Genomic DNA, 25,699 nt, shown 5'->3' with positions numbered 1-25,699 from the left:
ACACCCTTGTCCCTAGTGGGGTCGGGAGGGATGTGCCACAGAAGGAGCTGTAGAAATTCACAGCTCAGGTGGGAAAGTCTGTATTTCGGATCGGTCAGAGGAGACAAAGCTGGCATAAAAGCAAAACACTGGTTGGACCATGCTTTTTTTCTGTGGTATTACTTTTATTTGCATATAAAAACAAACCAAGCATAGCTGCACAGTTAAGTGAAAGTATTATTTTCTACACAACAATGTTGTGAAACGGTCTATAAAAACAGAAGTATTTACTTTTCAAGGACATAAAAAAACCACTCTTCATTTAATCTTTGAATAGTTCCTGAACATGAGCTACACCACATTTCAGTTATTAAAAGTGTAGCTTAAATAAATCTAATATGATTTTCACTAAATATAATAAAAAAAAACAGAAAGTTTTTTTGTGTTGACTATGAAACAATATAACTGCACGCGTGAACTTGCCCCTCACCACTTTGTTTTGGTTAAATTCCAAATAACAGTGAAAGAGTTATTTGAAAGAAAAATACAGTCAACTCATCCCTTTTTATTTATCAACTCTGCAGAATGTGTGAGCTACTTGCAGAGTCGCACAAATAATATAAATAGCACCTTAATTTAGACAGGGAAAAGAGGAAATATTCTGCTGAGAAACCAAGCATCTGTGACACAGATGAAACACTAAACCAAAGAGGACAATAACATCCAGAAACCACTTTAAACATAATATATACAACAGTATATACATTACAAATACATATTTTTTTCTCTAAATGTACAAAACGGAAAAGTGGAAAGAAAATCAGACAAATGCAGTTTCACAAAAGTGTTTTTCTTTTTTTTCCAAACAAAAGACAAAGAGATGCATTGTTGCACCAGGCGACAAAGCAAATATCAAAGAGTTTTGCACAAGAACATTGTGGTTACAAAAAGTCAAGAAACACTAAAAGAAGGGATACCAGGGCAGACAAAGGGATTGTCTGTAAAACTCAAGTAAACCAATGAAGTGTGAAGTGGCACGGTCTCGTGCAGACTTCATTCTTCTTCATGCCACTTTTACTCTACTGTTTGAATTAGTAATTATTTCTCTAATACTGGTAACATTAGAACATCAAGTTAGCTCATTTTCAGTTTCAGTGGAGAAAGGCATATATTTTATGCTTCTTTTTTTGTAATACAAAACTAGAGATATAAATTACTTGGAAATAATTTGACTGTATTACCCCAAAATTATTAATCACCTCCAGGATTTCCTTTTATTGTGGAGGAAATCGCTGATCAGTAAGGTTGGTGCCTAGAAATAAAAGTTGCTCACTTTCTTGTAGGAATGGGCTGACTACGGGCAGATATGAGAAATGTTTCTCTAGAAAATACCCTTCAGGGGTTTAAAGCTAATAATCTGATTCAAGAGAAAGTGACAAAATAGCTTTTTTCCTTTTCTCTGGCTCCAGTAAGCACGCCCCATCCACACCTGCTGTAGGCCACGCTGGTCAGACGGCTGCCAAATTCAGTCACACATATATATATATATAAGATACAAATTATGTTGTTTTAAAACAGTTCTAAACAAAAATTTTAAGTTATGTGGAAAGTAAAGTGTTCCTCCTCATAAGGTAGCCCCCACATTAGGCCATGTTTACAAGACATGAATAGCTTAGCTGCCTGATCTGTTTTGTTGTCACAGAGTTGTTGTTGTTGTTGCTTTTTTCTTACTTTTAAAGAACATATCAGAGGATAATGTACAGAATATGGTATAAAAACTAATCTTTTTAAAAGACATTTACATTAGTTTATTTCTCTATTAGTCCCATACATTTTCCTAACACACTCTCTCAGACGCACTCACTCAATGTAAATAACAGAGATTTTAAAGTAATCGTATATTTAGGATCTTAGTGATGTTGCACCTGGTACACTTCAGTAAGAATCTCTTAAAGTTACTTAAAGGTACTTTTTTTTTCTTTTCTTGCTTACTCTGCTGTTTTAAAAGTCAGAGTCAGCATCCATAAGCTCCGCCTCCATTAAATTGGTCCTGGAGTGGATGGGCCCGTAGCCTGCCCTGCGGCCCGCCGGTACCCGAGCCACATGAGCCATTCTCTCTGACAGCCCGTCAGTATGCGCCACCTCTCCGGGGTACATTGACGATCCACTGGGCTGCCAGTTTGAAGTCAAAGGGTGACAGCTTGGCCTGAGGCCCAGATTTTCTGGACAATCAACTCGGGTCATCACGTAACCGTTTCTGCTGCTCTGGCACTCCAAGTATGAACACCTTTCCTCGCAGGGTTCATAATCTGGCAACGAGCCCGGCAGGACCCCCTGCTCCATCGTCTGCTGCCTCTGCTGTTCACGCAGGTTGGCCACCAGGCTTGGGTGGCAGGGAAGTTTCGGCAGGCGAGGAACTGAGCTGCGGCCAAACTCTCGCTGAAGGCGAGTCTGGTTTTCCACCACCTCGTCAGGGTTACGCACCTCCTTTCTCCTTTTCTTCTTCTTTTTTTTCCTTTTTATCATCTCAGGTGATATGTCTGCCTCCACCATCCACAGTCTGTTCCTCTCCTCTGGAGCAGGCACTGTCAGAACAGACGAATTATTGTAAGAACAAATAAGAAAATGTGAGAGGTTTAAGGGATGTTTTGGTTTGCCGGATTGTAAATTAACAATCCGGCAAAAGAGGAGCAAAAAATGTCAGAACCTACCGGTTCTCTGCAAAACAGCCAAATCTCACCTGGAGTCCCAGTGGGAGTGACAGAAATGTCCTGAGGCAGAATGGCTCCCCGTCTGGCGACCATCTTGGGTACATGGTGCGCCCATGCTGATGAAACATCGTTGGACGGCTCGTTCAGGTCAAAATTGATTCCTGCTATTAGAAGAGAAATCACAGAGTTTCAAATCAGAATCATCTTAAAGTCTGACGTGGTCCTAGAGGCTTAAAGCGTAACCAGAAGCCTTACAGCTTCCACCACTTCTCTGAAATAAAATATATGCCCTACATATGACAGAAAAGTTTCAAGTGGATAATCCCAGACAATCTCTTTTTATTATTATTATTATTATTATTATTATTATTATTATTTTTTTTTTTTTTTTTTTTTTTCATTTAAGTATTTAAATTAGGACAGCCATTTGAATATAAACCCATGCAGTTGCAGTTACAGCTCATAAGGTGGCGCTATTAGTAGGTTTCAGATACTAACCCACTGGGCCATCATGTGACACGGTATGCATGCTGAAGGAAAGCTCCTTCTCCGGGTCCTTGTGGAGCTCCTTTCTCATTGCGAACGCCTTAGCAATCATCTTGCTCTTCTTTATCCTCTTAGGTTCATTGTCACTTCGACCAATGATCCTGAAAAGTAACAAATTATAAGAGCCTGGTAGGTGCCAAAATATGATTTTTGTCTCTGAAGTTACTTAGTGTTTCCTTACTTGAACCAAGTGCGTTTCCAGATGAGGAAGGTGGCTTTGGTCCAGACCCAGGTGCTCATGGCGATTCCTGTGCCGAACATGGAGAACAGGTTGATCTTCTCCACCATCAGGCTGGGACGGTTTTTAATGGTGCATTCTGGGATGGGCTTGTTGGTTTGAGAGGCGATTGTCACGTTGGCTTCACATCTGGTGGAAACATGGACAACATTCAGACCCTTCTAGTTCATAAAAAGATGAACTTTTACAGCACAGGCTTGACTTATTGTTTGTTGGGGTGGGGGAAAAATTTGTTCCAGATCCTCTATTGTCGACACTGTGAACCCCGTTTGCTGAACATTGTCCAGTTAGATAATGATTTCTGTATGAACCGTATCAGGTCTAACGTTTATTTTGCCTATTTAAGTGCAAACAAGTACTATTTAATGTCAAAGTTGGGGCATCTCTTAAGTTGTTAATGCCCTAATTTAAAAATAAAAGATTAAGATATGTAAAATACATTCATTTCCATTTACTTGAGTTGAAAGAATAAAAATGACCGCAAAAAGAATAAATAACAGAATTTTAATGCAATAGTGAGTAAAACACTCACAAATTTCACACCTTTTTATTGTTTTTAATGGTAACAGTTTAGGTCACAATTATGTTTTAACATAATAATAAATGGTTATAGCCAAACCATTTCATAAACATGGTGAAAGAAGAATCCGTCAACCTTCTTCATATTTTGCTTCTTTTCATAGCGTGCTATTTTTTCATTTCTGCTAAAGATTTGCATCCCGCACCAGCATGATGCTGCCACCACCATACTTCACGGCTGAGATGATGTGTCCAGGAAGTAACTGTTTATCCACACATAGTCTTTCTTGTCTTTAAAGTCAGCTAGGAAGTTTCTTTTTGGATTCATACGACCAGAAATGTCAAACGGGACTTCTTATGACTTTTGTTAAAAGTTGGCTCTCCTCTCATCTTTCTTTTATGAAGGTTAGCTTTGCCAAGTGCATGATTAATAGTTACATCTGAGCTGTGGATCTCTGCAGATCCTCTAAAGTTACAATGTGCTTCTTGGTTGCTTCCATAAAAATTGTCATCTGACAAAAATAGCTAAAACAAAAAAAAAATGTGTCTGAAGAACTTACAGCACATATTCTCTGAAACTTCTCTCCCATTCTGCCTGGTTGAAAAAGTCATAGAAGTGACATCCGAATGTGATGAAAACAAAGCCAAATGCAAGAAATCCAAATATACCTAATGATAAGAAAGAGAGTAACAAATCAGGCAATATCAAACAGATTGTTGAATTAATTTTTCTTATTTAAAAAAAAAAGTGCTGGCTCAGAAAATGAAACCCATTAAGAACATTTGTCAGTGTAAACAAGGCATTCTCCTGGGTCACCGTATCACATGGAGGCATTAAGAGTGTTTACATTCTTTGTGACATGTTGCCTGCCACTTCAGACAAAACATCTGTTTCCAGAGACAAACTTGTGTTTTAGCTCAGATGTTTAGCCCTCAAATGTTAGGGAAAAGAACGGGACAGATCTTACCTAGTCTCAGCATCGTCTCATTGATTTTGCTGGCTGCTTTCTCACTCAGTAGTCCTGGGTGGTTACTCTTGATGGAAAATAAGGTCATGACACCTAGAAGAAGAGTATTTTTATAGGAAAATGTTATGAGTTGAGCCCTTTTATGGACTGAGGTCACTACAGTGGATGGCGACTCAAGAATAACTAGTTACATTTACTTTAGTAACTTTCCGTTACTAAGCAGATTTGCTGCACCATACTGCTTACTTTCACCCACCATCTGATATTATAATCTGTTACTAATAACTTGAGTGTCCTTTTTTTTACCAAATACTTTCTCATTTTTACTTATGGATGAACGGGACAGAAGAATGTAGAAAGATTTAAGGTCTATATAAGACCATAGATGACTCAAGACCTTTAGGATAAATACCTTGATTTATTTCATCATCACTGCATGAATGAAAGCCTAACAGATGAATTTTAATGCACAAACCTACCCCGAATAAGAAAGTAACCACCAACAACAAGCACGACTCCAATGGGCGCCAGCACAAACCCCGCTCGGTAATGGTAGTTCTTGTAGCCGACAAAGCAAATCCCACTCACAGAGTCTCCATCCACCTTTGGACCACAAACACACGAACAAAACATTCATTTTATTCCATAATTCCCAAAACCTACAAGCTCATGAGGGTTTTCTACGCACCTCAGCTATAGCAAGGATGGCCACAGTGAGGACAAAGGGAATGGACCAGGTCACCATGTGGAAGTAGGAGGTCCGTCCAGACAGCGGCTGGTGAGTTGTACCCAGAGCCTTGAAGGAGGTGTGCCAGGCGTAGGTCAGCATGACGAACCAAATCACACCTGACATCAAGGAGTAATAGACGATGATGAAGATGGTGACGCACGAGAGCGTTTCTGAAGATCTATGGAGAGGACATCAGTTTGTGTCAATCTCTTTCGTTTTGGCTGTTGTCATCCAACACTGGGCCAAAGCCCTCAGACTTACGAGGGCTCCCCGAGCCGCATGGTGTTGTCACTCTTGCACACAATCTCTTTGCGTGCTCCGTCCAGGAACTGGGCGAGCCAGCCAATGCTGCCCACAAAGAAGCAGGCGTTGATGTAGAAGAGAATGACAGCCGGGTAGCGGTTCGAGTTTTTCCAGTCAGCAAGAAATGTGGCCTGAATCAAGACAGAAGGGGAGACAGTGGTCAGGGAAGAGAAAAAGATCCAAATACGAGGAGGGAATGAGGGGAGATATTAATTTCTCTCTTGGTGGAGAGTGTTTATACATCTCACCAGAGTGAAAAAGGTGCAGAGGAGTGTGATTGTGCCAAAGTAAGCAATGTAGGCGTGCATATCATTGTGCTCCTCTTCGGTGAACAAGGGGTTGTCGCACTGGATACCACAACCTTCCACATCCTTGTACCAACTCGAGTGAATGTCTGTCTTTACCAGAGGGGCTTCGCACTGGCCTGACGTGTTGAACTTCAGCTTCTGCACTTCATTCTGGACACAAAATTATAGGTATAGGTAAGGACGTCTTGCAAAAAAATCATCTTCCAAGATTTTAGAGATGTCTGGTATTGAAAGATAAAAAAATAATTTTCTAAACAGTTCAGGACAGCTGGTAAGGGTGTGACCGGATTCATTCCAGTTTTTTTTTTCAACTTATGGTCAGATTTTGTTGCAACCAAATGGAGAAAGTATCTCCCTGGAGATCAATAAACACACACAAAATGAGGCATACCGAACAGCCCACAGGGAATTTGTCACATTTGAGGAAATTGGGCCATCCTCTCTCCCGATCCACAATGCTGCACGGGCGACGTGTGGCCAGACACAGGCTCTTGCTGGGCAGCTCCACTCGGCCATTCTCGCATTTCGGCATGTAGACGGCACAGAGCAGTGGCTGGATGACTGACCAGCAACGTGGGGCATTTCGCAATCCTAGGATATGAAAACATCAGTAAAAGTGTGGACATGTACACAAAACAGCTACATAACGCACGACAATATAGATGTTGCAACTTTTTTTTTTTTGCCAATAACTGCTTGAGATGCACCAATCAATGAGTCAGCGATTGATTTATTTCAGATGAATTATGTAAGTATTTTTGTCAGATGAAGTGATGTGGATTTCTAGTACTGCACATGCCCCTATACACACAACACTCACACCATGAAACATGGTGGTGGCAGCACCATGCTGTGTGAATGTCTTTTTCTGCAGCTGAAAATCTCCTCGGAGCTTATTGATCTGACTGAACTTGAATTTACAGAGGATGTGAAAATTACATACGACCAAAGACACTCCCATAAATTGTTGTTAGCAGTGGCAAATAGAAATGTACACCACACTTTTTAGATTTTTACATGCAAAAAAATTAAATAAAAAAAAACTTTTGACCATTTTTGTTCAACTTTGCAATCATACACTACTGAAAACACATTTGAATGAAAGAAAAAAAATTGAAAAGTTCAAAAAGTTAAATTAATGTTGACTGTGTCTCTCTAAATTTTACTGCTCTGATTTAACTTACCAGACCACATGGTCAGCTTCTCAAAAGCCTCCTCTTGGCTGCTGGAGTCCTCTGCCAGGATCAGAGATGTATGGGTGTAGGGTAAAGGTGAACCCAAACATGTGTTGTATTTAAGCACCTCACAAGTGGAGGTTTTCTTGCAGTTGTCCTCAAACAAAGTCCCGTTCGGCGCCAACACTGCCCTGCAGCCCGACAGCCAGGCAGCCCAGACGCAAAGCATCCCAACAATGGGGCTCCGACCCTGGGAAGACATCTTGGGAGAGAAGACGGACCTGAGGGGGGAAAAAATCCAACGGATTTCAAAATTCTTGAGGCTTCAGTTACCAAACTACAAGCTTCTCTGGTGAAAGCTGGTTTCTACATCTGATTTATAAGTTTCCATACTGCAGAAAAGCTGCAGCGGGGTGGTTTTTCTCTCTAAAGTTTTCTCGCAGTCCTCTCAAACTTCTTGCTTCTGCACTTTTCGTCCGTGTCCCACAGACTCGTCCTAAATTTCCTCATTATTCAGCTCCAGGAGTCCCAAAACGTATTCCTAAGTAAAAATACAAAAGAAACCAAAAATATTGACTGATAAGTTCCAAATTATATGAAGTATTTGCTGGATGGCTATAGGAAAAAAAGCATAACAGTGAATGTTGCTTCGCCCTACCCCCACTTTCAGAAAAAAAAAAAAACTTGAAAAAAGTCTGGACCTCTGTAACAGGATCTCCTGCTCACACGCACCACCCCCTTCTTCTTCTTCAACGGAAAACTAAAAATGAGAAATGATCCTTATAACTGCGTCTACATCCAGAGAATCTGTTTTCCTCCATGTAGAGTATCTAGCAGAGGTCCAGTAAAGTGTTTGTGCTCCTGTTGGTTGCAGCTCAGTGTCTGGCTGTGGGTTTTTTGTCACTGGTATGCACATGGTTGGGGTGGGGGCCAGAGCAACAAAACCTCCTCTCCCATCCCCCCCTCTTGCTTGTGGAAGAATGTGCCTTATGGCAGGGGCCTTGCTCTGAAGGACCCCCACGTCAACGCAACACAGATTCGACAGGTTTGCTCTTGTGAAAGAAGGATTTTGTAGGTTCGCTCGATTACTCACTCACATCACTTCTAGGTTTGGACTTATACTGTCCCATAAGAAACTCAGGTGGACCTCGAACCAGGTGGGTTTAGATATTGATGTGGCAAACCATCCATGGCCTGTAAAGTACTGGTGGAAGGGTTGCCACAGTCGTCAAAACAGGAAATCGTTTTCATTGCTTATTTGCTTAAGGAGATTCAAGTTGATATCTGATTAGAAGCTACCGCCCTAAATTAAAGAGTTGTTGAAGGAAATCTTGGTTACATCTCATCATCTGTTGTTCAAAATATAAAATAATAGTGCACTGGCTAAACCTTAATTGAAGTTTTCTTCAAAGAACAGCAAAACACAACTGGTGAATGATGAAGTCTTTGCTACAAGTAAATACAAACAATGCGTGGCAAGCTAATTGCAGTCAGAATACTGAGAAACTAAAACAATTGTAAGATGAGTTTAAAATGCAACGTAACCAACTCAGCTACGAAACCATTTATTGGATAAAACAATGAAGGCATATGCTCAAATAAAATCACATTTACAGTTTGTTTTATTAGTGCATCCTTGCAATATTTTTCAAGATATGCATCTTCAAATCTCCTTGGTTTTGGGAAACATTCCTCTTTTTTTGCATCAGACTTTCAGGATGGATTCTGAGAACTTTTTCTTCTTGCAGATGATTTCCACTGAGATTCATGTTTGAAAAAAAGACATATATCTGAATATTTGAGTACATCATGATGACATGCTTATCGGAAAGAACAGTGGAGTTTTCTTACGCTGGAGATCATTGGCACCACGCTCAAATAATATGATAAATGTCTGTTTGATCTGACCAAAATCATAGCTCAAAATTTCGAAAACTTTCATTTGGGAGGCTAAAAATCAACTTAACTGTCATTCTCGTGCTTAAGGTGGGTACAGAAGACTTTAATGCTCACTTACTTTCATCAACTGTTACCGAAAGAGCACGTGTGCATATTTGCAGGACTTGAAGTTGTTTGTTTCTTCTCTTCTGGTCAAAACGTGGTTGTGTTAGCTGCATACTCCGTATTAAACGAGAGAATGTGTGTGTTTGAGCTTTCTTAAAAGTCCTCCAAAGCATGTATAAGTGAGTCAGAGGCTGCCAAACAAAACAAAACAAAACAAAACAAACAAAAAAAAAAAAAAAACGAACAAGAGGACCACACGCATAGCGGTGCAGGGCGCGCGCACACAGGTCAAATCATATTCGCCACAATGAGAGGCAGCCACAAAGACGTCACGTTTTCATCAGTTTTCCCACTAAATCACAACATTTGTTCGTGCGGTCGGGCCGCTGACTGGTAAGGGTAGCACTGCAACTGTTAACACACGGATAAATGTAATGTTTAGATTGGGGAAATGCGTCAAGGCTGGTTGTACATACAGGACCGCCTCTGCTCCTAAAGATTACGAGCATCATGTTTCAGCTCAAGAGTTTGTTTCCTTTAACTGGAAGACGGGGCTGAAATGGAGACGGGAGGCTGTAGTGCTCTGTTTTATGTTCAGCCACCGGAAAGTTGTTAAAAATGAGGAGACTGTTCGCGGTTAACGGTCAGACAAAAAATCTACTCACGCAAACACTAGTCTTAGCCGTCAAAGAACAACTATCAAAGAGGTAAAACCACCGGTGCGTCTAACGATGCGACAACATGCCAAGAATTATTAGGGAAGTGTGTTTTAATAAGCGTCTATATGGAGCTGCAGTGTGTACAAAAAGCATAGCTTTGTTATCCTGTAGCAGTTCACACGTCAGTTGGCTGACAATAAAAAGTGACCACAACAATATGAACACCAATAGTAGAATAAACACCAAACTGAACAGAAAAAAATTCAACTAAAGCAGAAAAAGAAGAAAATTTAACATTTTAACGTCGGGTTGGAATTTAATGAGCTTTTACTGGTTTGATTAAAAAATAAAAATAAAAAAAAATAATCCAGTCCCTTCAAAAGTGAAGAAAATAAATTATATGCTGTTAAATCATAAGAAAACGAATGGGAATATGCAACTATCCCTGTTGAAAAACATATGAACATTTATTTGTTTTCTAAATAAAACTAAAAATGATAAAATTACAAAGAGTGCAAGCCGTTCAGTGGTGTTTGAATCTGTATCACAGTTTTTATTTTCCCCTACTCCTTTTGGAACATAGTAAAAAGGAAATGTAAGATGTAAAAATGTGATTTGCTAATGTGAATTTGCTTTGCTCATGTTTCAAATTACATGTACAGACTTTATATTTCTTGTAGGCATTATTCATTAGAGCCATAGAACAACATTCCCTTCACGGAACAAAACATCTCCAAAGTGTAGAGTTGAAATATTTATATTCATTATGACAGATAACAAGATGCTATATGTTGTAATAAAAAGAAAAAATAACAGAATGGAAAACATAACATCTCAGATGTATTAAAGAAGTCAACTAAATATGATTTCTAACTATAAACAAATCAAATACTCTTAAATGCTGAAATCACAAACAATTATCAGATATTTACAATATATAATAAAATTAATACCTTTTTGTTTCTCACTGAAAACAAAAGTTTGATCAGTGCAGTGTGATAAATGCAAGTTCATTGACTGTCCAGAAGATGGAAGCAAAATGTCACATCTTCAAACACAAGCTTGTTTGTACAGAGTCCCTATGAGTTGCTAACTATGGCAAAAATCTGATCCAGGATCAGTTCCATGGGTCAGCGCTGTGCTTGAGGTTGTATTGTTGCAGTTCAATCTGGTCTTTGATCTGATTGATCAGAATCTGAGACAAAAACATGCCCACCAGCTGCAAGAAAGAAAACACAGATGAGCATTTGGCTGCAGCAAGATCAAGTGTTTATGCTCTTATTGCTCCAATGTGTACCTCTGGTATTGCCAGTCCCAGTGCAATGCCGCCCAGTATGAACATGTTGCTGTGGATAAAGTCAACCAGCATGTCTATGCAGCCATTGGTGTGAATTTCTTTGCCAGCTTCACCGAATTCACGTTCTTGCATGCCTTGGCCACACATGGTGTTGACTACACTCTGCAGAGAGAGAAATCCTTATGTCTAAAACTGAAAATACAACAGAAATACGGAAGAAGAAAAAAAGACTCTAATGTTTCTCCATTTTATCAGAGTGACCTCGTTTCTAGAGAGGATGCAACAGGAGAAGGGAACGGAGCAGCGCTCTCTGCTGGGGTTGGACTGGTTACAGTCAAAGTAGATGTTATTGGACCAATCAAGGTATGTTGTAGCACCACAGCATCTAAACTGAGGAGAATGAGAAGGGGAAAAAAATTAAATACAGAAGTATGATATATATATATTATGCAAGTGAAGCATACAGGAACAGATATTTCATCTTTCATGTACAAGACAAAAAACTATATAGCCAACCTACTGTCAAAATTTAATCAGGGGATGATTGATGAGTGATTAATGACCCTAATTAATTGTTTTTAATTTCCGATCACATGAATCCCCCCTCCCCCAATCCGGTCACATGATGCCCCCTCCCCCTAGGCTGTCTCATGACCTCAGCATGCTTACATGATTAGAGAAAACTTATATGATCTTACCACAAAGAAGATTTGAGTAAAAAGCTCATATTCTATTGTTTTTCAAAATCAATGTGCATAATGGTTAAATATACAGCCTCCTTCTATTTTGAAGAATTCATGTGCTGAAGACTTTACATTTCAATTGGCCAGTGTGGAGATTGAACCCATGACCTTGGCATTCTTAACAAGACCTCTGACCAGTTGAGCTAACTAGCCATACAGAATGTTGAGTTTTTATCAATGTAAGAAAAACTTACATAATCTTGAAAAAGGCAGTGAAATTCTGAGATTTTTCAAAATAAAAATGAATAATTGTTTAATTTAAAGTCTCCTGCTATTTTGAAGAGTTGATTTTATTAAAACTTTATATTTCAGATGGTCAGTGTAGTGATTGAACCCATGACCTTGGCTTTATGAGTACCACGCTCCAACCAACTGAGCTAACCAGCCACACATAATGGTGAGTTTTCAGCAATGTTAGAAAAACTTACATGATCTTGACAAATGCATTGAAAGGCAAAAGTTTTTCAAAATCAACATTAAATGTGGTTTAATTTAAAGTCTCCTGCTATTTTGAAGAGTTGACCTCATAAAACACTTTATGAGGGGACTGAACCCACGACTTTGGCTTTCTTAGCAAGAGCTCTGACCAGTTGAACTAACGAGCCATACAGAATGCTGAGTTTTCATCGATACAAGAAACACTTAAATGATCTTATCACAATGAAGATTTGAGTAAAGAGCTCATATTCTAATGTTTTTCAAAATCATTGTGCATAATGGTTAAACATACAGCCTCCTGCTGTTATGAAGAGTTGATTTTATTAAGACTTTATATTTCAGATGGTCAGTGTAGGGCTTGAACCCATGACCTTGGCTTTATGAGTACAAAGCTCCAACCAACTGAGCTAACCAGCCACACATAATGGTGAGTTTTCATCAATGTTAGAAAAACTTACATGATCTTGACAAATTCATTGAAATGCAAAGGTTTTTCAAAATCACCATGAAGTGTGGTTTAATTTAAAGCCTCATGCTGTTTTGAAGAGTTGACCCCATGAAACACTTCACAGTTCAATTGGCCAGTGTGGGGATTGAACCCACAACCTTGGCTTTCTTAGGAAGAGCACTGACCAGTTGAGCTAACAAACCATACAAAATGTTGAGTTTTCATCGATACAAGAAACACTTAAATGATCTTACCACAATGAAGATTTGAGTAAAGAGCTCATATTCTAATGTTTTTCAAAATCAATGTGCATAATGGTTAAATATACAGTCTGCTGCTGTTATGAAGAGTTGATTTTATTAAGACTTTATATTTCAGGTGGCCAGTGGGGGGTTGAACCTGTGACTTTGGCATTATAAGTACCCTACTCTGACCAGCTGTGCTACCAAGCCACACATAATGTTGAATTTTTATCAATGTAAGAAAAACTTACATAATCTTGACAAAAGCAGTGAAATTCTAATGTTTTTCAAAATAAACATGAATAACGGTTTGATTTGAAGTCTCCTGCTATTTTGAAGAGTTGATTTTATTAAAAGCTTTTATTTCAGATGGTCAGTGTAGGGATTGAACCCATGACGTTGGCTTTATGAGTACCACGCTCCAACCAACTGAGCTAACCAGCCACACATAACGCAAAAATTTCATCAATGTTAGAAAAACTTACATGATCTTGACAAATTCATTGAAATGCAAAGGTTTCTCAAAATCAACATTAAATGTGGTTTAATTTAAACCCTCATGCTATTTCTTAGACTTGACTTCATGAAACACTTTATGTTTCAATTGGCCAGTGTGGGGTTGAGCCCATGACCTTGGCTTTATGAGTACCACTCTCCAACCAACTGAGCTAACCAGCCACACATAATCTTGCGCTTTTGTCAATATTAGAAAAACATATGTGATCTTTCTACAATAAAGATTTGAAGAAATGCTGTAATGTTTTTCAAAAGAAGCATGCTTAAAGGTGTATTTTCCGGCAAAATTTTATTTTGAAGTATTGATTTTATTTTACAACCTTTTTTATTTTGAAGTATTGATTTTGTTTTAGAACCGTTTTTTATTTTGAAGTATTGATTTTGTTTTAGAACCGTTTTTTATTTTGAAGTATTGATTTTGTTTTAGAACCGTTTTTATTTTGAAGTATTGATTTTGTTTTCCACCCTTTTTAGTTTTGAAGTATTGTTTGTCTGAAAGACTTTAGATTTCCATTGACCAGTAAGGGAATTGAACCACCTACCTTAGCGTTATCAGCGCCACACCTGTCCAGCTGAGCTAACATCAGCTGGACAAAGTTTTCCTAAGTACATTGTTACCCATAATGTTGAGTTTCCATGGATTTAAAAATCTTACATGATCTTACCACAATTAAGTTTTGAGTAAGGAGCTCATATTCTAATGTTTTTCAAAATCATTGTGCATAATGGTTAAACATACAGTCTCCTGCTTTTTTGAAGAGTTGATTTTATTAAAATATTATATTTCAGATGGTCAGTGTAGGGATTGAACCCATGACCTTGGCTTTATGAGTACAAAGCTCCAACCAACTGAGCTAACCAGCCACACATAATGGTGAGTTTTCATCAATGTTAGAAAAACTTACGTGATCTTGACAAATGCATTGAAATGCAAAAGTTTTTCAAAATCAACATGAAGTGTGGTTTAATTTAAAGTCTCCTGCTATTTTGAAGAGTTGACCCCATGAAACACTTTACATTTCAATTGGCCAGTGTGGGGATTGAACCCACGACCTTGGCTTTCTTAGGAAAACCACTGACCAGTTGAGCTAACCAGCCATACAGAATGCTGAGTTTTCATCGATACAAGAAACACTTAAATGATCTTACCACAATGAAGATTTGAGTAAAGAGCTCATATTCTAATGTTTTTCAAAATCAATGTGCATAATGGTTAAATATACAGCCTGCTGCTGTTATGAAGAGTTGATTTTACTAAGACTTTATATTTCAGGTGGCCAGTGGGGGGTTGAACCTGTGACCTTGGCATTATAAGTACCCTACTCTGACCAGCTGTGCTACCAAGCCACACATAATGTTGAATTTTTATCAATGTAAGAAAAACTTACATAATCTTGACAAAAGCAGTGAAATTCTAATGTTTTTCAAAATAAACATGAATAACATACAAACCATGTTCAACCCCCTACTGGCCACCTGAAATATAACGTGTTCAGGAAATCAATTCTTCAAAAATAGCAGGAGGCTCTATATTAAACCATTATGCAAATTGATTTTTGAAAAACAATAGAATATGAGCTCTTTACTCAAATCTTCTTTGTGGTAAGATCATGTAAGTATTCTTAAATCTATGTAAGCATGTTGAGGTCATGAGACGACCTGTGGGAATGGGGGATTAATGTGACAGGAAATTAAAAGCAATTAATTAGGTTCATTATTCAGTCATCATTCATCCCCCGATTACATTTTGACAGAAGGGTGCCTATATAGTTTTTTTCAAGACGGTTTAAATCAGATCATTTTAAAGTAACATCAAAAATCCAATGATGGTTGATTCTGTCAAAATAAACACCCCATCTGACCAAATTAAGGCTGTCCTCCGGTTCTGCCGCAGGAGTTCAAACACAATTTTGACAAAACACCCACCTCTTCTTGCCCGAAGTCTATAAGGTTTTGCAAATCAACATCATCTCTGTAGTGAACGATTGCATCATTGATCACTTCTGTTACCTTTTCTCTTGCCTTGAAGGTAAAAAAAATAAACAAATTAATAAAAAAATCTCAGACATAAAGACATCAATTGTACTGGATTTCTGTGTACTGAAAAACGACCTGTTTACCAGATTAAAAAGCCTTTCTAGAGCAACATGATTTTACAAGCTAATCGACATAAATCTATGCTCACCTTTAATTAATCAATTGCTTGATTACCTTATTTGAAAAGATGAAGCCCAGAACACCAGCAGCCAGCTGGATGATGAAAATCACCACCAAAGAGATACAGAACTGGAATGGGTAAAAAAAATAAAAAAAATAAAATAAAAAATAAATAAATAAATAAAATAATAATTTTACATATATATGTATATATACTGTATTACTGTTAAAAAAGTTTACTATTTTATATCAATTAACTTAATTTAAATGTATTGTTTACATGACCTTGTATCGTGTCTGCACTCCTAAAAATTGCCATTTACTAGTCAAATAAAAGGATACGTACTAGCATTTTTATATATAGAAGTATGTTTACATATAGCAGTATTTTTGTTTGTTCAAACTTATCAGGGAACAAACAGCAACAAAATAAGTCGTGAACCTATACCAGACAGATCATGGAGAATGTTCCGGGGAAATTTAAAGCAGTCAGATTATATTACAGAACAGCGTAGCAAGGTTTGGACGTCTCATCCGACAGAGTGAAAACTGGAAATGAAAACGGTAGGCCTGCAAAGATTTGGTCGTGCAATTATACTGTCAGGCTAAGATAAAAAAAGGCAAAAACATCAGCAAAGCTGCCAGAGGCAACTCTTAAGCTTGCCACACTTTTCAGGTTTTTATTTATATTATTTTATTTATATTATTTTATTTAATCTGACTGCAATAAGATTTGAAATAAATCCCTTTCTTTACACTTCAAATTTGTGGCTTTAATGTGTCAAAAATGGGGGTAAAATGAGTATGGATACTCTTCCAAACCACTGTATTTTGCTGCACATTTTTGGGCGCATGAATTTTTTCCCCCCAAATAAAACAATTAAGTTTTAGATTAATAAAATGGACGACAATATTTAAAACCCACATACTGTTTGCAGGAGGCAGATGTTTTCTCGCAGCGAACCCACGCAGCCACAGAAGGTGATTAGGAACATCAGGACTCCCACCACCATCAGCATAACGGCGGGATCCACAGACAGAGATGCCAGGGTTGCCTCTGCAAACAAAGATGGAGACATTTCATCTGCTTCCTGTTATGGAGGCTGCTTGATCCCTGTGCCTGTCGAAGTAAAGCAGAGACCCACTACCGAATCCCGGCAGGTATGTGTGACAATTTACCTGCATACTTTACCGTACGGGCGTAAACGCCGACTGCCACCATTACCAGCGAGATGACCTGTGGACGAACATGAAAAAAAAAAAAAATCACACAGAAAACAGAAGAATGTTCATCAGAGCGGCTTTTGAAAACTATTTTTATGTGTTTGAACATGTCAGGGGTGTGGTGCCATCTAGACACTTCATCTTAGTAACAAGAAAGATGTGCAGGGGCAGTTTATGAATCATATTTACTGAATCACCGATGAAATATTCCAAAACTATCCCATTTGTTCCCAATAAAAGTACGTAGAGTAATGAAATCCTCTCTCCACTATCAGTAATAAAGCGTCTCATTCAGCTCTCGTCTTACATTCTTGACGGAATAAAAGAAAGAGTTGAGGAACAAACCCTTTCAGCCCTGAATGACATGGATCCAATTACCATAGAGACTGTAGCCTTGTTAGGAAGGAAACTGATTTCTCTCCCTTGTTTTCTGACGGCACAGCAAACAGACCAGGGATGACACCTGAAGCACACAGGTGGCTTTGGAACATGCTTAGATAGGAAAGTGTAAAAACAAATATCTTAAAAATAGGCACAGACGTGTAGCAGCAAACGTCTGCTCGGAGCGTACTGAAACTGACATAGCCAGAGGCAGCAGAAATTCCAAGCTTCAAGTTCTCACATAACCTTATCTTACTTAAACAGCCGTGAGTCGTGCTTACAGAGAGTGCTCAATACAAATTAATAAAGCGACTGATCTCATTTCAGAGGGGCACACCTGAAAGGTTATGTCAGATCTTGTTTTTTTTTTTTCTTTTTTCCCCCCCAACTCAACATCTTGTGGGGATTTTTTTTCTGCCCATACAGCAGAAAGACAAACAAAAAGTCTCTAAACCTCAGCAAGTTTAATCTGGAACAACAAACCAGCTCAGACAAGCCTGCAAGAGATCATCTGATGCCGAAATCCTTTTTATGAACTTTGTGGACTCACAGCAGGGAGTTTTGCTTCTACTATCTACATTCAGATGCATTTGAATTGTGAAGTTTCAGATCTCGCAAAAGTGCAGTGAATATTAAAGGTAAATGCATTGATGATGTTTTGCAATAAAGAAGAAATGTAATTTCTTTGGACTTAAAATAAGTGTGACAATTTGCTAAATCTGACTTTGTGGCCAACTTTCTAAGCATAGCGTCCATTTGGCTCAAATTTCACAAAATTTGAGCTTCCTTAGATTACATTAAAAAAAATTTCTTGGTTCTCCAAGGATGGCTGCTATGTTTAAGGTAAATGTAAAAATCACTTTAGGGTTGAATATATGCAATCTGTATGTTGACCCTTTCTGTGTTAAAAAGTAACTAAAGAGGGATAAAGCCGGCAGAAATAAACAAAACAAAAATAACAACAACAAAAAAAACTATACTTTTTAAAGATCTTGACAAATGCCTTACTAAAATTATTGCTTCTGCATAACCACATTTTATGGTTGCAAGATGAGTGATTGACTTAAGAGATAAAAGTGGTTTTGATCACTCACCCAGAATATTAAATTAAAAAAGAACAGCAGGTATTTCACAACTGAGCTGACAAAAGTAAAATCCTTGTCGGATCCAGTTGCGCCCCTGCGGTTTCCTCCCATGGCTGATCGAACTGCAGCGCGAAGGTGCTTCAACCAAGTTTACGCACAAAACCCAAAATGTTTTCGTGGAAGTCGAAGCTAGAAGTAATAAGCATAATGATGGCGTCTGAAAGTCGCTTTGCTCCAATAACAGACAGATTACAAGCAGCAACAGTAAACTCTGATTGGGCTTGTCAGCAGTGGGTGTTAAGTTTCCGTCTCAAGCCTTTACATGTGATCACATGATGCAAACAATGTGCAGACGGAGTCCCCCACAAGTGGATGAGTTGCTGCTTTACGTTCATTTATTTATTTAAATTTTGCGAAAAAATATAAAAGTAAAAGAGAAAATGCCTCTAAAAAGTATAGTTAAAGGTCTGAGACAGAGTTGAAAAATATATTGTTTTTATTTTAATTGTTATGATCAATATCTTTCTTTCTTTCAGTTTCACTATTTTTGTGTGCAAAGAACTGTACCTTGCAGAAGCGTTCAAATGCCTTAAACTTTTTCCAAAAGATATTTGGAAAATGGTCAGAACTATCCTATATTCTTTGACTAATGCAAAGTGAAAAAACAATACTATATTTCTGTATAGTACAGTATGTCTGTATTTTACAAAAAGGTTCAAAAGTATGGCTTGCACAGAATTTATTTATTTATTTATTTATTTATTTATTTATTTATTTATTTATTTATTTATTTATTTATTTATTTATTTATTTATTTATTTATTTATTTATTTATTATGTTCTGATTTACAGTGGTCGCCGGCAGGTGGCGGTATTGAGTCGTAATATTGTTTGCTCATCGTCACAACGAGAAGAAGAATATTTGCGTATCCGGAAGTTGTTGTTGGATCCTCTGCAAGATTCACGTGAAATTATATTTTGCGTCTTTGCTCAGACGTTTCCATTATCCAAAAATGGTGCGGAGTGGCAAAGGTTTGTTCAATAATTACACCCACATCCCTGCTGGTTTTGTTACTTTTATAAGTTCGGCGGATTTCCAAACGTGTTAATTGCAACGCTAATTTTAGCTCATCTTCTCCTCTGTGTCGAGAGGTGGATGTACTTGCTTTTAATCTTCGGAATCCACTTCAGTCATATGAGTAATGTCCGTGGTGTCACTTTTAGGCTCCCCGCTTCCTCCAGCCTCCTTGCAGCTGCTGGTTCCTCCTGTGAGGCTCATGTCTGCATTCGTGTGGAAAGCGGTGCAGCAGGACAGCGCCGTCCAGTACGAGAAGCTGCTGGACTTCATCGACCTGGCCACAGAGATCGTGCCGGAGCTTCTCAGTCCCAGTCAGAAGGGTCAGCTCGTCCTGGGCCTCAGAGCGAGGGTGAGGAAAATACTTTAAACTTGGATATCTGATGAGGTGGAGAGTTAACTGACCATTGCTGTCAGTTAACAGCGATGGTTAACTGACAGCTGATATTCATATCAGCTTAAGCTTAGTATTCTTACTTCTTAATGCAGGTAGCTTCTTCCATGTTTGTTTGTTTGTTTGTTTATTTATTACTGTTACACTTTTCATTTTGGCAAAAAAAAAAAAACAAAAAAAAAACACACACATTAGTGCCATCTGTCCAAAAGGGAAAACAACCCCTTTTCTATCATCGTCTTATTTCTTTGTGATTGACTGTAAGGTTTGTTGATTTCTCTATAATTTGATGTTTGTGTTTTTTCCTATATAATGTTGGAATTCAGTTTTGGAAAAGCCTTACAACCCCCTGCAGCTATAATTGCTTCTCCAAGGTCATTGTTGTTACTGTGATGTCGTGTGATCTGTGCACCAGGTTTTATAGAGGCTATCACGCTTACTGTATGATTATTGAAGCAACAAGTTCTTCTGTATTGTCTTAAAACCTGTGGAAGGGGCACAGGCGTACTTTTTGTTTTTCCAAACAGTTTTTACATTTTGGCTTTGCTTTTGTTTGACAACATGCAGATTTTATGTTTTTGTGAACTTGAGAGCAGACGAGATTATTTTATCATGTCCTAAAGTATAAAAAAAACCCAGATTTGAAATGGTGTTCACTTTCTGTTTTATCATGTATGTAGGATTTTTTATAGCAGTTTTCCCATTTGTCACATGCTTGCAGCTTTTATTGATGTTTCCCGTTCTCTTTCCTGAAAACTCCACTCTGATCGCTGTGTTGCTGCAGTTTGTCCTGGAGTTGTGCCGGGGCAACGGCATAGCTAACATCAAGGCGATCCAAGGCCACCTGGATAAAATCCACACCTGCTGCCTGGAACTGAGCACCAGTGAACACATGGTGAGCCTTTAAAGAAAGCTCTCGTATTACTCGGTTATTATTGTAATGATAATATATAAATATATATATTTATTTTTTTAAAAAGCCATTGCGTTAATTGCTAACTTTTCTGTGCCCATCTCTCGACAGGAAAGCTCTGATATTCTGAAGACATCCTATAGTAACTTTGCAAGCTTGGTGCAGAACATTTTGAATGTTCCCTTAGAAAAGGAACTGTTCTTCCAAGTGAGTTTATTTAAACATTAAAGTAAGTAAGTTTTCCAAGAACAGGTCAGAAATTATACATCAGAAAAAAAAACCCAAATTATTCCAGCTTTTTCAGACACAGCTTTGCACAGTAGTCTGGAAACCAATTGTAAGTGGATGTAATTAGTATCTGATTTAATCATTAGCATGATTAAATCAGATACTAGTAGCAATTATTTATTTATTACGTTACAAGCTAGTCAAACTAAATTAAATCTGCTCCTCTGGTTATGTTTGTAGGAGGTTTTTCCTGATCATTATGGATTGGCTTTCAACCAGCGGATCCAACAGCTTGTATCTTTGCTCCTGTCAAGGCTGGAGCAGCTGCTGCCTATACCGGACCTGCAGCAGGTATGCTAGAAGCCTCTACAGAAGAGGAGTAGTCATATACCTGCATTTGTCATTGCCTATGTGCAGTTTGTCAGTATGAAAACCTTGGATAAAAATATCAAATTTATATCGCAGCATCAAGACAAAAATGTCTCCTCAGACAGCCAGCCTGCAGTACGCTGCAGTATGTAGCTTTGTTGACTCTGGACGTTTTGCAGTTGGACTACTTTCCAACAAACAAAATTGTCTTTCTTATAGGTAATGGAAAACTATAATAGTCTTAGCTTTAACCACCTGACTTATAAGCACAAGAACAAGGTGGGAGCATAGGCTTATACCTTTGCTGGGATTTAATTAAAAAAACAAATCTAGGAAAACAATGATAGAAAATTTCAGTGTTTTTGAAGCCATAACTTTTTCAAACTGGAAATCTGTCCTTGCCTTATGCAGACAGAACTGTTGATAAACATCTGATCAGTTTAATAAAAACGATCTTATATGAAATGCAAACCTCTTCAGTAGAGTAGATACTGAAACACAATCATCATTGCAACATTAGTTTTTGCACTACTTGGAAACAATATTTCGTAGGATGTCAAGGCGCTTGATGCTCAAAATTTATGTATGTTTATTATGGATGTGATGCTAAAGGCCAACAAAAGTTTTAAAGGTTGTGATCAACCTTTTTAAATGGAGTCCGTAAGTGAATATCACTGAGCTACCTGCATGTCTCTGGCCTCTTAGACTGCAAATTGGCTCCATGAGTCATCTGCTTCCGAAGACCTTGGACATCATCTGTCTGAACCTTTTCCTCTGAAGACTCTGCTGCTCCATCACAGAGAGCTGGGGATTCTCAGTTCAGGTGAGATCAAGGATTTGCTCTCTCTTTTTTCTTCATCTAAAGTGACTCCAGTCCTTAAGAAGTTTCTCTTCAGCAGTTTCTTCGAGCACTGAAGAGGATGTAATATTATCCACGCTGGCCCTCTCCAGTCAAACCGATCAGTTCAGCGAGGATGATGAAGAAGACGATGATAAATTCGACAGTGATGAAGAGACGCTGGCGCTAGAGGACTTGGAGGAAGACTCGAATCAAAGCTTGGATGACACATCAGAAGACTGGGTGCCCAAAAATAAATCAGGTCAGCTGAAGGCCTGAAAAACTCTCTAATCTGATATGTTTTTTACCTCACTGAACTAGTATGTCCTTTCTGGTGTTTTCAGGGTCTCTCTCTCGTTTATTCATCTGCAGCAAGAGTCCAGGCACACAGCCCATACAGAGGACGGTTCGAAAGAACATCCAGCGTCAGCAGCAGTGGGCAGCTCCTATTCAGAACACCAAGGCAGTTAAAAAGGTCAACAAAAATCAGCTGAAAAGCCAGGAGATGAAAAATAAAAACAAGAAAGCTGAAGACAACCTAAAGAATCAGCAGAGAGCCAAACAGAAAGACGGTGTTGACAAAAAGGGGGAACATGACCAGAAGAAGGAAGGACCGAAAAACAAAAGTCGGCGAAAACGGAAAGAGCCCGCAGGGGAAGATAAAAGGTTCCTGAGTACACGGCCTGTGAAGAAAAGCCTCACAGAAGAAGAACTCAAATGCCCAACGTGCCAGAAGAGATTTAAACATCCTAACCAGCTTAAGACACACGTGAAGCTCCACTCCTTCCGCTATAGCTGCATTGATTGCGAGAAAGGATTTACAAGCCAGTCTGGATACTATCACCATCAGAGACTTCACAAAAGAGGGCGAGAGTTCACCTGTAAGGAGTGCAACAAGGGATTCTTGTGCCGCTATTCTCTCAAGCAGCACGAGCGCCTGCATGAAGGTCCTACCAACTTTTGCGACATCTGTGAAAAACACTTCAGCAAAAACGGCTTCATTAGACACATGCAGATGCACAAGGGGGAAAGGAACTTCCTGTGCACCACCTGCGGAAAGGCGTTCCTCTCGTCTGGGGAGCTGCGGCTGCACAATCGGTCGCACACGGGTGAGATGCCGTACACCTGCATCCACTGTGGGAAGGGCTTCTCCAGCAAGGGTCACCTCGTCGTCCACACGCGCTCTCACACGGGGGATCGTCCGTACCTGTGTGCGGAGTGCCCCAAACGTTTCCTTACCCTGAACTGTCTCAAGAGGCACTCTCTCAGCCACAACGGGGTCAAGCCTTTCAAGTGTCCAAACTGTGACCGGGAATTCTCCCAGCAGGGGAATATGAAAAGACACATGGCAACTCACAAACCTGACTGCTAGTGGTTTGACTTTGGTCACACAACAACACTTGAAACTATGGTTTTTGAGGATCGTTTGGCAGATTTTCAATGATATGGTCAGTAAAACACTGTGTTAGTAATTGCAGTTTTTCACTTTGTGGAATCCTGTTCTGGAACCTATTAAAATACATTTATTAGTTGATCCCTTCTCATTGAATTGTCTTTCTTAATTGTCTTTTTTTCTTTCTGAGTGAAATGTGAAACTGCTATTCTGACTAATGTGAATACTTCAGAAATTACCTGAGTCAGATGGTTGCCTGTTGTGACTCTCCTGCAGGTCTAATAATGATTGAAAGATTGATTCAATATTTCTTTAAATCAAAGAAAAATTTCACACAGTTATGCCTTACTTTGCTTTGCAGCCTTTTTACAAACTAATTATTTGGATTTATTTATTTTATTTCGTCAAAAAGTACTTTCTATAATTAATCTATTAGAAATCGATTAGATAAAAAAATACCAGGTTGTTTATGTATGTATATAAATGCACCTTAAGTTGGTTTGCTGCTAAAACGGTTCTTTGAACGTCTGCTTGTGCAAGAGCCCATTCGTTTTAGCGGCATATCAACAAGGTGCATTTACCGCCACCTACTGGACTGGAGTTTAGACGTCGGTGATAGAATTTATCAATATGCACAATGTGCAAATTGATAAATGGTCCCTCTCGATAAGTGGCTCGGTCACTTCCGGTCTATTGAAAATGGCATTTTGCACTAGTGCTTGCAGGGCTTGTCCAAGGTAACAATTACTTCAATAAGTAAGCTGGAGAAAGGTTTTAAGATGTACGCCTCGTCATACATTCACGGATACGAAGGTGAGTTTTATTTTCTTTAAACTTTGTGACCAACATTAACTTTAGTAGGCTCGTCGGCAATATTCTCGGGCATTTTTATTATAAAAATATGCTATTTAAGTATCTAAACATTTATCATTCATTCTAATGAGCAATGTTTTTTTGTATTATTTTGTGTTGATGCTGCTGTAATGTGTTTGCTGTAATTACTGCCGGAGACCAAACAACGAGGGAGATTATGGTTCGGACAGTTTGCTTCCGAACCACGAGTAAGCACAACAAGCTCCATAGTTTAAAAGTAGGGCGGCAGTGGTAATTGTCAGAGTTCTAGTTCAGGTTCAAAGTTGTTGCTTTTAGAAAAATATGGCCGTGTGGTCTGCGTATTATTTTGTTTTCTTACTTTTGCATGCTTCTTGTGAAGAACTTACAAAGGATTGTGTTTCCAGCAGTGTGTACACTTTTGGGGCCATGAGGACGGATTATTGAAAGGTGCAGCACAATAAAGAAAATGGATTAAAGTTAACCCGAGCATCTATGGTGAGTAAAATATATTTTTGTACTGCAGAAATGTTACGAGTGTGTTTATTCTGTATCTTTGAACCGAGTTCACTTTCCAAAGGCGCAACAGAATGTTTTTTGTGGACTTTCAATTGCTTTCAACAGCTTTTTGGGGATTTGAATTATGTTTTATTGAGAAAAGGATAACTGTGAGAGGCACTGCTCATTGAAGGTTGTAGAACTGTAAAGATGTGGAAGCAGTGTACACAAACCTGGCTCAGATACACCAGTTTTGTCCAGATGAAAGGGCCAAAACTCCAGTAAGCTGTTTTGAGAAACTTCTGGAAGGATATCCAAAATAAGCCTTTAAGTTTAAAGGGGTGTTGTACAAAATATTGAGAAATTAGGTGTATGCTACTTAGTTTAAAAAAAGTATTTTAAATTATTTTGGCACCAAGAATAATTAAATTGTGGCGGTAATCTCAATTGAATACAATTTAAAGAGAAGGACTGTTTTCAGTTAGCTAT

The 25,699-nt window shown here is 38.6% G+C and overlaps 3 protein-coding genes across 8 annotated transcripts; 1 reads left to right on the top strand and 2 right to left on the bottom strand.

Moving 5' to 3' along the window:
* Positions 1 to 143: 143 nt before the first annotated feature.
* Positions 144 to 8,377, bottom strand: smo (smoothened, frizzled class receptor). 4 transcript variants are annotated; one of them, XM_044108484.1, is made up of 13 exons: positions 7,871 to 8,377; positions 7,487 to 7,758; positions 6,694 to 6,893; positions 6,243 to 6,452; positions 5,953 to 6,125; positions 5,650 to 5,869; positions 5,441 to 5,564; positions 4,962 to 5,054; positions 4,554 to 4,662; positions 3,418 to 3,603; positions 3,189 to 3,337; positions 2,720 to 2,854; positions 144 to 2,564 (listed from the first exon to the last, which is right to left on the bottom strand). In XM_044108484.1, the coding sequence occupies exons 2-13, from the start codon at positions 7,737 to 7,739 to the stop codon at positions 1,981 to 1,983; spliced, it is 2,436 nt and encodes an 811-aa protein (XP_043964419.1). In that variant the 5' UTR covers positions 7,740 to 7,758; positions 7,871 to 8,377; the 3' UTR covers positions 144 to 1,980. The 4 variants fall into 4 exon arrangements, with proteins under 4 accessions (XP_043964419.1, XP_043964418.1, XP_043964417.1 ...); XM_044108483.1 differs by having other exon boundaries at positions 7,487 to 8,018; positions 8,136 to 8,368; XM_044108482.1 differs by having other exon boundaries at positions 7,487 to 8,377.
* Positions 8,378 to 10,233: 1,856 nt separating this feature from the next.
* tspan33a (tetraspanin 33a) lies at positions 10,234 to 18,999 on the bottom strand. 2 transcript variants are annotated; one of them, XM_044108655.1, is made up of 8 exons: positions 18,681 to 18,999; positions 17,161 to 17,218; positions 16,911 to 17,038; positions 16,036 to 16,110; positions 15,751 to 15,846; positions 11,699 to 11,827; positions 11,438 to 11,599; positions 10,235 to 11,359 (listed from the first exon to the last, which is right to left on the bottom strand). In XM_044108655.1, exons 1-8 carry the CDS (start codon positions 18,780 to 18,782, stop codon positions 11,258 to 11,260), a joined length of 852 nt encoding a protein of 283 aa, XP_043964590.1. In that variant the 5' UTR covers positions 18,783 to 18,999; the 3' UTR covers positions 10,235 to 11,257. The 2 variants fall into 2 exon arrangements, with proteins under 2 accessions (XP_043964591.1, XP_043964590.1); XM_044108656.1 differs by lacking the exon at positions 15,751 to 15,846 and having other exon boundaries at positions 10,234 to 11,359; positions 18,681 to 18,997.
* Positions 19,000 to 19,550: 551 nt separating this feature from the next.
* On the top strand, positions 19,551 to 24,022 carry LOC122826596 (zinc finger protein 583-like). Of its 2 annotated transcripts, none has more exons than XM_044108654.1 (8): positions 19,551 to 19,703; positions 19,896 to 20,098; positions 20,925 to 21,035; positions 21,165 to 21,260; positions 21,522 to 21,632; positions 22,356 to 22,473; positions 22,550 to 22,750; positions 22,833 to 24,022. In XM_044108654.1, the coding sequence occupies exons 1-8, from the start codon at positions 19,685 to 19,687 to the stop codon at positions 23,858 to 23,860; spliced, it is 1,887 nt and encodes a 628-aa protein (XP_043964589.1). In that variant the 5' UTR covers positions 19,551 to 19,684; the 3' UTR covers positions 23,861 to 24,022. The 2 variants fall into 2 exon arrangements, with proteins under 2 accessions (XP_043964589.1, XP_043964588.1); XM_044108653.1 differs by having other exon boundaries at positions 22,547 to 22,750.
* Positions 24,023 to 25,699: the final 1,677 nt, after the last annotated feature.

Source organism: Gambusia affinis, linkage group LG23 (assembly GCF_019740435.1).
Source record: "Gambusia affinis linkage group LG23, SWU_Gaff_1.0, whole genome shotgun sequence".
Taxonomy (NCBI): Eukaryota; Metazoa; Chordata; class Actinopteri; order Cyprinodontiformes; family Poeciliidae; genus Gambusia; species Gambusia affinis.
The sequence above is the reverse complement of the archived record's forward strand: the minus strand, read 5'-3'. Positions and strand labels throughout refer to the sequence as shown.